At 43.7% G+C, this 11,798-nt stretch overlaps 1 protein-coding gene across 1 annotated transcript; it reads left to right on the forward strand.

The window, feature by feature from the left end:
• Positions 1 to 10,073: 10,073 nt before the first annotated feature.
• LOC138982909 (uncharacterized) lies at positions 10,074 to 11,462 on the forward strand. The gene has a single exon (XM_070356337.1). The coding sequence runs from the start codon at positions 10,074 to 10,076 to the stop codon at positions 11,460 to 11,462; it is 1,389 nt and encodes a 462-aa protein (XP_070212438.1).
• Positions 11,463 to 11,798: the final 336 nt, after the last annotated feature.

Consider the following 11,798-nt stretch of genomic DNA (forward strand, 5'->3'; position numbering starts at 1 on the left):
AGTCATGTCAATGTCACAGTCACAAGACAGTGTTGTATGGTGATCAGTCATGTCAACGTCACAGTCACAAGACAGTGCTCTATGGTGATCTGTGAGTCATGCCAACGTTACAGTTACAAGACAGTGCTCTATAGTGATCAGTCATGTCAACGTCACAGTCACAAGACAGTGCTCTATGGTGATCAGTCATGTCAACGTCAGTCACAAGACAGTGCTCTATGGTGATCAATCATGTCAATGTGACAGTCACAAGACAGTGTTGTATGGTGATCAGTCATGTCAACGTTACAGTCACAAGACAGTGCTCGATGGTGATCAGTCATGTCAACGTCACAGTCACAAGACAGTGTTGTATGGTGATCAGTCATGTCAACGTCACAGTCACAAGACAGTGCTCTATGGTGATCAGTCATGTCAATGTCACAGTCACAAGACAGTGTTGTATGGTGATCAGTCATGTCAACGTCACAGTCACAAGACAGTGCTCTATGGTGATCTGTGAGTCATGCCAACGTTACAGTTACAAGACAGTGCTCTATGGTGATCTGAGTCATGGCAACGTTGCAGTCACAAGACAGTGCTCTATGGTGATCAGTCATGCCAACGTTACAGTCACACAAGACAGTGCTCTATGGTGATCAGTCATGCCAACGTTACAGTTACAAGTCTGTTGTAAGGCATCGGCCTGTCCCTCATCCCCCTTGCCCTCCTCGGCACTGGAGCTACGGGCTCAACCAGCCTATAGCAATATGAACTGAAGAGACGATCAAAAATATTACCAGCCAACCCATTGGATCGGTCTCGAATAGCAATATCAGCTAAAGAGATGATCACAAATATTACCAACCAGCCCATTTGATCGATCTCGAATAGCAATATCAGCTGAAGAGACAATCACAAATATTACCAACCCAACCCATTGGATCGATCTCGAATAGCAATATCAGCTGAAGAGACAATCACAAATATTACCAACCCAACCAACCAACCCATTGGATCGATCTCGAATAGCAATATCAGCTGAAGAGACAATCACAAATATTACCAACCCAACCAACCAACCCATTGGATCGATCTCGAATAGCAATATCAGCTGAAGAGATGATCAACATATTACAAACCAACCAATTGGATTGGTCTCGAATTGCAATATTAGCTAAAGAGACGATCAAAAATATTACCAACCAACCCATTGAATCAGTCTCGAATAACAATATTAGCTGAAGAGACAATCACAAATATTACCAACCCAACCAACCAACCCATTGAATCGGTCTCGAATAGCAATATCAGCTGAAGAGACGATCACAAGTATTACAATCTAAACAATCTGGCATTCTGTACAAACTTAGTGGCTAACCACAGATGGTTTGTATTACTAAGAATCCCGTAAACCTCGTTTTGTGTTTGTATGTGTGTACTTTGTTGGTTTTGTTGTTTTTGTTAAAGGTCCCAATGATTCCTGTAAACCGTTTTTTTGTTGGTTTTATTTCTTGTTGCTGTTTAAGGTCCCTGGCGTGGCATTGAATCCCGTAAACCTCGTTTTGTGTTTGTATGTGTGTACTTTGTTTGTTTTGTTGTGTTTGTTAAAGGTCCTTGATTCCTGTAAACCGTTTTTTTGTTTTATTTCTTGTTGCTGTTTAAGGTCCCTGGCGTGGCGTTGAATCCCGTAAACCTCGTTTTGTGTTTGTATGTGTGTACTTTGTTGGTTTTGTTGTGTTTGTTAAAGGTCCTTGATTCCTGTAAACCGTTTTTTTGTTTTATTTCTTGTTGCTGTTTAAGGTCCCTGGCGTGGCGTTGAATCCCGTAAACCTCGTTTTGTGTTTGTAGATTATTTTTTTTTGGTGTTGTGTTTGTTAAAAGTCCCTGAACCCTGTAAACCGGTTTTTTTGTTCGTTTATTGTTGCTGTTTAAGGTCCCTGGCGTGGCGTTGAATCCCGTAAACTTCGTTTTGTGTTTGTATCACAGTGTGCGTTGTGTTGTTGGTGGTGTTGTTGTTAAAGGTCCCTGGTTCCTGTAAACCATTTTTGTTTTATTTCTTGTTGCTGTTTAAGGTCCCTGGCGCGGCGTTGAATCCCCTAAACCTCGTTTTGTGTTTGTATGTGTGTAATTTGTTGGTTTTGTTGTGTTTGTTAAAGGTCCGTGATTCCTGTAAACCAATTTTTGTTTTTCTTCTTGGGTCCCATCACAAAATTGAATCCCCTAAACCTCGTTTTTTTGTGTGATTGTTTTTTTTGTTTGTCTTTTTTGTTGTTCCGATTGTTTTGTTTTTGTTTGTATTTGTTGTCCCTAAACCCTGTAAGTCATCTTTGTGTTTGATTTTTTTGGTTTTTAGGTCTCTTGTATGTCATCTTTCAGACAGTTTTTTTAAGATAGCTATATGTGTGTGTAGGGGGAGGGGGGGTAGGCAGTGTTGCATTAGAACTTATTGTAATAGGTTACAGGACCGTTTTAGATACATTATGGTAATGGGCTTTTTTTTAAACTTTTTTTTTAAGCAAAGCAGTAAGGACTGAACAGTACTTGTGGGTTCTCTCAAAACTTTAGTACTCTGTTAAAAAGCAAACAGCCGAGGGCTGAGCAGTACTTGTGGGTTCTCTCAAAACTTTAGTATTCTGTTGAAAAGCAAACAGCTGAGGGCTGAAATAAGCAAACAGCCATGGGCTGAACATGCAGTACTTATGGGTTTTCTGAAAACTTTATTACAGTTTAAAACCACAAAGCAAACCTCCTATGACCAAACAAAGCAAACAGCCATGGGTTGAACAGTACTCATGGGTTTTCTGAACACTTTATTACAGTTTAAAACCACAAAGCAAACCTCATATGACCAAAAAAAGCAAACAGCCATGGGTTGAACAGTACTGGTGGGTTTTCTGAACACTTTATTACAGTTTAAAACCACAAAGCAAACCGCCAAGGGCTGAACGGTACCCATGTGTTCTCTCAATACTTTAGTACACTGTTGAAAACCACAAAGCAAATATCATGGGCCAAACAGTACTTGCGAATTGGATTCTTTCAAAACAAAACACTAGCATAGTACACTTGAATATTACAGGTGGAATCCTTGATATTATTGAACTTATTTGAAAGAGATGATACATAATGATCTGAAAAAAATGCTTAAAATGGCCTCATAATCACCAAAAAGTAATACAGTCGTAATTGTCATGGTCTATGCTACAATCATCAATGTCATAACTTATGTGGAAGGGAAAAATATAAAGCAACAACTATTGATGCCACACATGATGAGTCACCCCCTGCGGGTTAGGGGGAGTCCCATATTGGTTGGGACGAGAAAGAATTTACCCGTTGCTAACCAGCATGTCGTAAGAGGCGACTAATGGTTCTGTTTCTCCTTTTACCCTTGTTGAGTGTTTCTTGTATAGAACATAGTCAATGTTTGTAAAGATTTTAGTCAAGCAGTATGTAAGAAATATTTAGTCCTTTGTACTGGAAACTTGCATTCTCCCAGTAAGGTCATATATTGTACTACGTTGCAAGCCCCTGGAGCAATTTTTTGATTAGTGCTTTTGTGAACAAGAAACAATTAACAAGTGGCTCTATCCCATCTCCCCCCTTTCCCCTATCCCATCTCCCCCCCTTTCCCCGTCGCGATATAACCTTGAATGGTTGAAAACGACGTTAAACACCAAATAAAGAAAGAACACATGATGAGTCACCTACTTATGAAATGAAATTAAAAAATGTTTATACGTACTTCAACCCTGTTATCTCATACCGAGGTCAACAACAGCTTTCTTGACTGTTTGCTTAAAGTACCACACCGGGCATGAAGAACAGTGATAATCCCATACGATACGCACTTCAGGTCACATCAGAGAGAAAACAGACTAATAAAGTCTTCATTTTGAGAGGGGGAAAAAACAAAAAATGCAAAAGAAAAATGTTACCTTGAAATGACCAGAAGGTTGACAGGGTGTAATCAATATATCAAAATATAATAAATAAATAAATGAAGAATACTTGATTTTCAGCAAGTGTGTATGCATGTACATTACTAAAATATTTCATCTTGGACCAGTTTTCAAGAACGTGGGGAAGTGGGTGTTCCAAACTTGCAGTAAACTTCAAACTTGTCAGATGTGACTTAAATCAGCATTTATGATTTTCTTTTAATGATTGATTCCCAAACTTTAACAGTGGGCTTTTACAGAATGCCTTGCTGCTCCATTTAATATCTATTTCACTCTATATTTACTCAGATGCACCCTTGTATCATTTTGACAGGGACTGTTGTAGATATTATATCATCTTGGCAAGGTGTTATAAATACTGTACATGTTATCATCTTGACTGGGTGTTAAAAATATCATATTATCTTGACAGGGTGTTATAAATACCATATCATCTTGACAAGGTGTTATAAATATTATATCTGCTGGTTTGGATGGGCTTGAGGGTGGGCTGGACCGTGTTGCATCTGACAGTGACATAGCCTGACAGTCCTGAGACTGTCTTCTCTCAAAAGGAGAGATGTGAATTTGGCATCATTATCAACTGTTCCCGATTTTACACACGTGGTCACATCACACTGAAAACGGACTGATAACAAAAAGAAAAGAACACAATGTCACCCTGAGATGACCAATTGGTTGACAGGGTCTAATAAACATTATATCATCTTGTTGTGTACCACACTGAAACTGAAAGAAAACAGCTTGATGCGGTCTTCATTTAAAGAAGAAAATAACACACAAAAACATGTCACCCTGAGATGACAAACAGGTTAACACTGGGTCCTATAAATATTATATTATCTTGCTGTGTACCAAACTGAGAAAGGAAAAAATCTTGCAATCGGCCAATTAAGTTCTGAGCCAAAGTGTCCCCATGTGTCCAGCCAAAGTGTCCACAGTGTTCTGCCAAAGACTCCCAGGACATATTGGTTCCTGGTAGAGCAGTTGAAAAAAAAGATGGATAACAGTACACAGTAGATCCCTCTCTGAACTGTTCTATGGTGATCTGAGTCATGCCAACGTCACAGTCACAAGACAGTGTTGTATGGTGATCAGTCATGCCAACGTTACAGTCACAAGACAGTGCTCTATGGTGATCAGTCATGTCAACGTCACAGTCACAAGACAGTGCTCTATGGTGATCAGTCATGTCAACGTTACAGTCACAAGACAGTGCTCTATGGTGATCAGTCATGCCAACGTTACAGTCACAAGACAGTGTTGTATGGTGATCTGAGTCATGCCAACGTCACAGTCACAAGACAGTGTTGTATGGTGATCAGTCATGCCAACGTCACAGTCACAAGACAGTGTTGTATGGTGATCAGTCATGTCAACGTTACAGTCAAAAGACAGTGTTGTATGGTGATCAGTCATGCCAATGTTACAGTCACAAGACAGTGTTGTATGGTGATCAGTCATTCCAACGTTACAGTCACAAGACAGTGTTGTTTGGTGATCTGAGTCATGCAACGTCAGTCACAAGACAGTGTTGTAAGGTGATCAGTCATACCAACGTTACAGTCACAAGACAGTGTTGTATGGTGATCGGTCATGTCAACGTTACAGTCACAAGACAGTGCTCTATGGTGATCAGTCATGTCAACGTCACAGTCACAAGACAGTGTTGTATGGTGATCAGTCATGCCAATGTTTCAGTCACAAGACGGTGTTGTATGGTGATCAGTCATGCCAACGTCACAGTCACAAGACAGTGTTGTATGGTGATCAGTCATGTCAACGTTACAGTCACAAGACAGTGCTCTATAGTGATCAGTCATGTCAACGTCACAGTCACAAGACAGTGCTCTATGGTGATCAGTCATGTCAACGTCACAGTCACAAGACAGTGCTCGATGGTGATCAGTCATGTCAACGTCACAGTCACAAGACAGTGTTGTATGGTGATCAGTCATGTCAACGTCACAGTCACAAGACAGTGTTGTATGGTGATCAGTCATGCCAACGTTACAATATGAACTGAAGAGACGATCAAAAATATTACCAGCCAACCCATTGGATCGGTCTCGAATAGCAATAACAGCTAAAGAGATGATCACAAATATTGCCAACCAGCCCATTGGATCGATCTCGAATAGCAATATCAGCTGAAGAGACAATCACAAATATTACCAACCCAACCAACCAGCCCATTGGATCGATCTCGAATATCAGCTGAAGAGATGATCAACATATTACAAACCAACCAATTGGATTAGTCTCGAATTGCAATATTAGCTGAAGAGACGATCAAAATTATTACCAACCAACCCATTGGATCGGTCTCGAATAACAATATTAGCACAGCACGACAAAGCCACCCCTGCAAATAACAGAGACCAACCCCCCACCCCCTCCCCCACCCCCACACCCCTGTCCCCATTCCAGTCTTCCAATAACCCCAACGGTTGGTGCAAACACACCACCAGAAAACAGCAGTTAATGCTGTCTGTACCTCTTACAGCCATGTCAAGGGCACCCCCGGGGACATCAATGTTGTAGACCACTGGACCTTCAATCCCTCCCTTTTCCCTCTTTTCATATCCCCCCCCCCCCCCCAAGCGGCTTGTCAGGGGCACAGCTGGACTCGACCCGCTTGGGGGACTTCAATATTGCAGGTCGCTGGACCCAGAGTGCCTTCGTCCATGCTTCTCACACACACCCCCTCCCCTCCAAAATAAAAGAAGAAAAACAAGGATTTACCTCTTCTACAAGTACATATAGTCAGAACCTTGGGGAACTGGACTCGAACCCCTGATGGACATCAATGTTGTAGACCGCTGGACCCAGAGTGCCACCTCCCATTCCTCACCCCACACGTCCGCCCGCCCCCCCTTCCCCACCAAACCACCCAGGGGGTCAGGATCAAAGCGTGCTCGGTGTGATACTGTTGATTTGATTACGAAGAGCCCCCTCTCCCCTTGCTGAAGGGCAAACTCATCTGCAACCAGTTGCCGATCGGATCAGTCAGAGGGGGATGTTTATAGGCTTGTGGTTTTGTCTGGGGCTCTTCGCGGATGGCTGTTGCATTTTCCTCTGTTTCAGTGTCAAGAGCCCTTGAGAATAATTGCTACATGCTTCTGTATCTTTGCATAAACCTGTTGTGCTAGTATCATGTCACAATTAATAAAGACACAACCAACCAACGTGTTCACCTCTTTTACCAGTACAAAGTCAGGGAATTAGACTTGACCCCCCCTTTGGGACATCCACACCCCTCCGTTCTCTTTCCAACACATGCTGGCCCCTACCCTTTCGAACTCACGACCTCCCCATTAGGAGGCCGACGACTTACTACCACGCCACTTCGCCCGTCTTTGACACATACCACACAGTCAACAGCCTGGCTGGCTACTTTGCGTGACATTAACACCATTTAGCCCCTTGGACGTTTCACGATCCAACTGAGTGAATCTGAAATGGTCACTCTTCTTTCAGTGTGAGACGTCACTTCCACGGGGTAAATTCGGGGCTATGTCCCCTCTGTGTATAGCATGATCATTTGTTGTGAACTGGTTTCATAAGTAACGGACAGAAGAGTCAATCTGACAAATTGATTAATCACACTCTACACAGGAAGCAATTCACTATTCGCATTCCGTAAACAAAGTAAATTTGCTTTTTCAAAAAATAGATAATAATAGTAATACTAATAATAATAATGATAATAATAATAATAATAATAATAATAATAATAATAATAATAATAATAATAATTGTCAGTAAGTACTGGTGTCACATGACTGATGTGAACCAGTTGATTGGCTAATGGTGATGCGCTAAAACTGTTAGCGCACTCTTGGAGTGCGCTAACTTTTCCACAGAGCGTATTCTTCCGCCCTTTGCCTAAGCGAGACTGTGCTCTCATCCTCAGAATTAATTAATGACATGTAGCTTATATTCTCCACAATACCAAATGACCATAAATACCCTGCTTCTCAATTAAAGCTGAAGTGGGTTTTTTTCTGACAGATTGCATGTGCCTGTGCCAGTGCCAGTGATCTAAAAATAGAAGCCGCTGTGTTTCATCTAATTTTCGCTGACTTGCATAGATTCTTCTCATATGCCGTGTTAGTGGCATGTAGCTTATCATCCACATTACCAAATGATGAGTTAGTATACAATTCCCAGCGGCTAACAGAAAACACAAGTGTTATTCCGATAACGTACCAGCTAGACCAGTTTGGAAGACTGACTCGATCGACTCTGTGGCAGACTACACAGAAATACGACTACATCAGTTCAGTAAATGAATGGTTTCCGAATTATTATTTCAAGGCAAGAACAATCGTAATCGAAAACGTGTAAGGTTCAGAACGTTCTTACCATATATCACGCATGCAGACTCAGTGCAGACTGCAGTGGTTCGATTGCCCAGGAGCAGACGACATTAACCCCGCTCAGCAAATTAACATGTTGGGCAAATGTGAACGAAAAAACGATGGGGATATAATACGTGTAGGGTTCAGAGCATTCTTACCGTTCATATTTAGTATCAGACTCCCCGATGAGTGAAGATACAACACGAGAAATATGCCACATTTGTTTTGAAAATGTGCGAACCGTCGAGTACCGCTTCGAGTCAATTCAAGGGGAGTCACTCCGCACAGTCAATCCGTCGAAGCTCGACTGGAGGTTTCGAATCGCAAATAATGAAGAGCACATTCCTTTCTCCGAGTTCAAATGAGGTCTCTCTGAAAGATCATCACTGTTCAGACTAACGCTACACTGGAATTTACCAACAGAAATTAAAATGCGTGTGACGAAAGCACGACACACTTGAGACACCCCACACAAAAGTAGATCTTTACTGTACACGACCTGACCACACAGTTATGCCTATTCAAATGCGCGTTGCAAAATGTGCGTTTGGAATCTTCTTTTTTCTATGGCGGTACTGACAATATCGTTATTGAAACAATCCCAGTGCACTAAGGGATTTATAGAGCAAATCTCGAAAATAATTATTGAACTCAGCGCTATGCGCTTCGTTCAATAATGAATTTTCTCGATTTGCTCTATAAATCCCTGAGTGCACTGGGATGTCTCAATAACTTAAATAATAATAATAATAATAATAATAATAATAATAATAATAATAATAATAATAACAATAATTGTCAGTAAGTACTGGTGTCACATGACTGATGTGAACCAGTTGATTGGCTAATGGCGATGCGCTAAAACTGTTAGCGCACTCTTGGAGTGAGCTAACTTTTCCACAGAGCGTATTCTTCCGCCCTTTGCCTAAGCGAGAGTGTACTCTCATCTTCAGAATTAATTAATGACATGTAGCTTATATTCTCCACAATACCAATGATTATGACCATAAATTTACTGCTTCTCAATTAAAGCAGAAGTGGGTTTTTTTCTGACAGATTGCATGTGACTGTGCCACAGTTGCCACTGATCTAAAAATAGAACCGGCTGTGTCTAATTTTTCAGTTTCGACTTGCGAAGATTCCTATCATAATTATGCCATGTTAGTGGCATATAGGTTATTATCCACATTACCAAATGATGAGTTAGTAGGCTATACAAAGTAGGCAAGTATCGCCGTATTTTTACCTCCACCCCCCACCCAACTCCATCAAACCCGTGCATGTTTGCATTCGCTTTGCTATTATCAGGAGATGTTCACCTCAACCCCGGCCCACCGACTGTCTACATCTGCAGCTTGTGTGACCATAAGGTGTCCTGGAACTGTGTTTGCTGTGACGCCTGCAACATCTGGTACCACTTCTCCTGTGCGGATGTGGGAGCTTCGCGGACCGACCTTGATCGCTCAACAGCTGTCTGGAACTGTCCTAGATGCAACAGCTGCATCTGCGACAGCTTCACCTTCAGAAGCTATGAACTCGACTGTTCCAACTACTACTACCCCCTCCAGAACCTTAGCCAGACTATCAGTACATCTTCAGCCATAGACCCCTTTTCTCCACCCAGAGCCAGCAGCCCGAAGACCTCAAATTCTTCACGTAGTACTCCACCTTCCACCCACCCCCAGTACCCCCACCCCACCAGAGAAGCACCAGATCTGAAAGCTCCTCCGTCTTTGACCTTCCGCCAAAATCCAACCTAAGAGTCATGACTGTCAACTGCCAGAGCGCCGACTCCAAGAAGCAGGAGCTAGCAGCGTCCCTCCACTACGTCAAGCCCGACATCGTCTGCGGTACGGAGTCCTGGCTGCGAGGCATCCAACCAGGAAAGTCCCCATCACAAGACCACATCAAGTCGGCGGAAGTTTTTCCAGACTACTACGATGTGTACCGGAACGACCGAACCACTCGAGGGGGCGGCGTCTTCATCCTTGTACACAAGTCTCTTACTTCTGTCGAACAGCCCGAGTTCGTCACCGACTGCGAGATCGAGTGGGTCAGAGTCAAGCTGAAGGACCGGAAGGACCTCCATGTGGGAGCGTTCTACATGCCTGACCGGAACCAGCACGACCTAACCGAGCTTCAAAGGTCGATTGACAAGCTCACCAACAACGGCAAGCTCCAACGAGAAGTCATCCTAGCAGGTGATTTCAACTGCCCCAACATCGACTGGTCCACCCACACCGCTTCCTCATCCGGCAGAGATAACGCCATACAGCAGTCGTTGATCGACATCACCTCCTCCTCCCTCCTCACCCAAATCCAACACACCCCCACCCGTGGCCCCAACATCCTAGACTTGGTCTTCACCTCCAACCCCTCCCTTGTAAAGTCCTCTGTAAGCGCCCCTGGCATCTCAGACCATGACATCGTAGTGTCAGACTTCAACACCAGGCCCCAGGTTACCCCGCAGAAAGCGCGCAAGAGCTACAAGTTCAAGAAGGCCAACTGGGACAACATGAAGAAGGACATGGACGATGCAGCCAGCACAGTTGAAGAGGAATACAAGGCAGGCAAGGACGTCAACACCCTCTGGGAAACGTTCAAGAGCCTCCTCGTTAGCTCCATGGAGAAAAACATCCCGCCCTTCACACTGCGGCGACCCCAGAACTTGCCTTGGCTCAACGCTTCCATCAGGAGGATGCTCAAGCGCAAGAAGAAACTGCTAAAGCGTGCAAGGACTACGAAGAGCTGGTCCCCCTACAGGAACTACCATAAATACTGCAGACGAGAGCTCCGGCGTGCCGAGTGGCAGTACATCAATGGCACCATCCAAGAGGGACTAGACCAGAACGACTCCAAACCCTTCTGGCGCTTCATCAAGGCGAAAAAGCAAGACTCGACAGGTGTGGCCCCGCTAAAAGAAGACGGTAGACTCCACAGTGATAGCCAGACCAAAGCTGACCTTCTTTTGAAACAGTTCAAGTCTGTCTTCACCAAGAGTACCAGCAGCACGCTGCCAAATCTTCTACCACCAACTGCCACCATACAGCCCATCAGTATCACCACAGCCGGTGTCGCCAAACTCCTTCAAAACATCAAACCCACAAAGCCTCTGGTCCCGACAACATCCCCAACATCGTCCTTAAGACCCTAGCCCACCACATAGCACCATCCCTGTCCGCCATCTACCAGCTCTCATTAGATTCTGGGCGTCTCCCACAAGATTGGCTCAGTGCCAACGTCGCGTGCGCGTTCAAGAAAGGCGACCGTCACTGCCCAGCCAACTACCGCCCCATTTCACTCACTTCTGTCCCCTGTAAGATGCTGGAGCACATCATTAGCCGCCACATCCTATCCCACCTTGAAACCAACAACATTCTGACAAATCTAAATCATGGCTTCCGATCCGGCTATTCCACAGAGACCCAGCTCCTGACAACAACAGAAGACCTGCTATCCTCATACGACCGGGGGCGCCAAGTCGACATGG

This window comes from Littorina saxatilis, linkage group LG1 (genome assembly GCF_037325665.1).
Source record: "Littorina saxatilis isolate snail1 linkage group LG1, US_GU_Lsax_2.0, whole genome shotgun sequence".
Lineage (NCBI taxonomy): Eukaryota > Metazoa > Mollusca > Gastropoda > Littorinimorpha > Littorinidae > Littorina > Littorina saxatilis.

What these genes read in the sequence shown, in the direction of transcription:
- LOC138982909 (XM_070356337.1), top strand. Translation starts at nt 10,074, where the DNA reads ATGACTGTCAACTGCCAGAGCGCCGACTCCAAGAAGCAGGAGCTAGCA.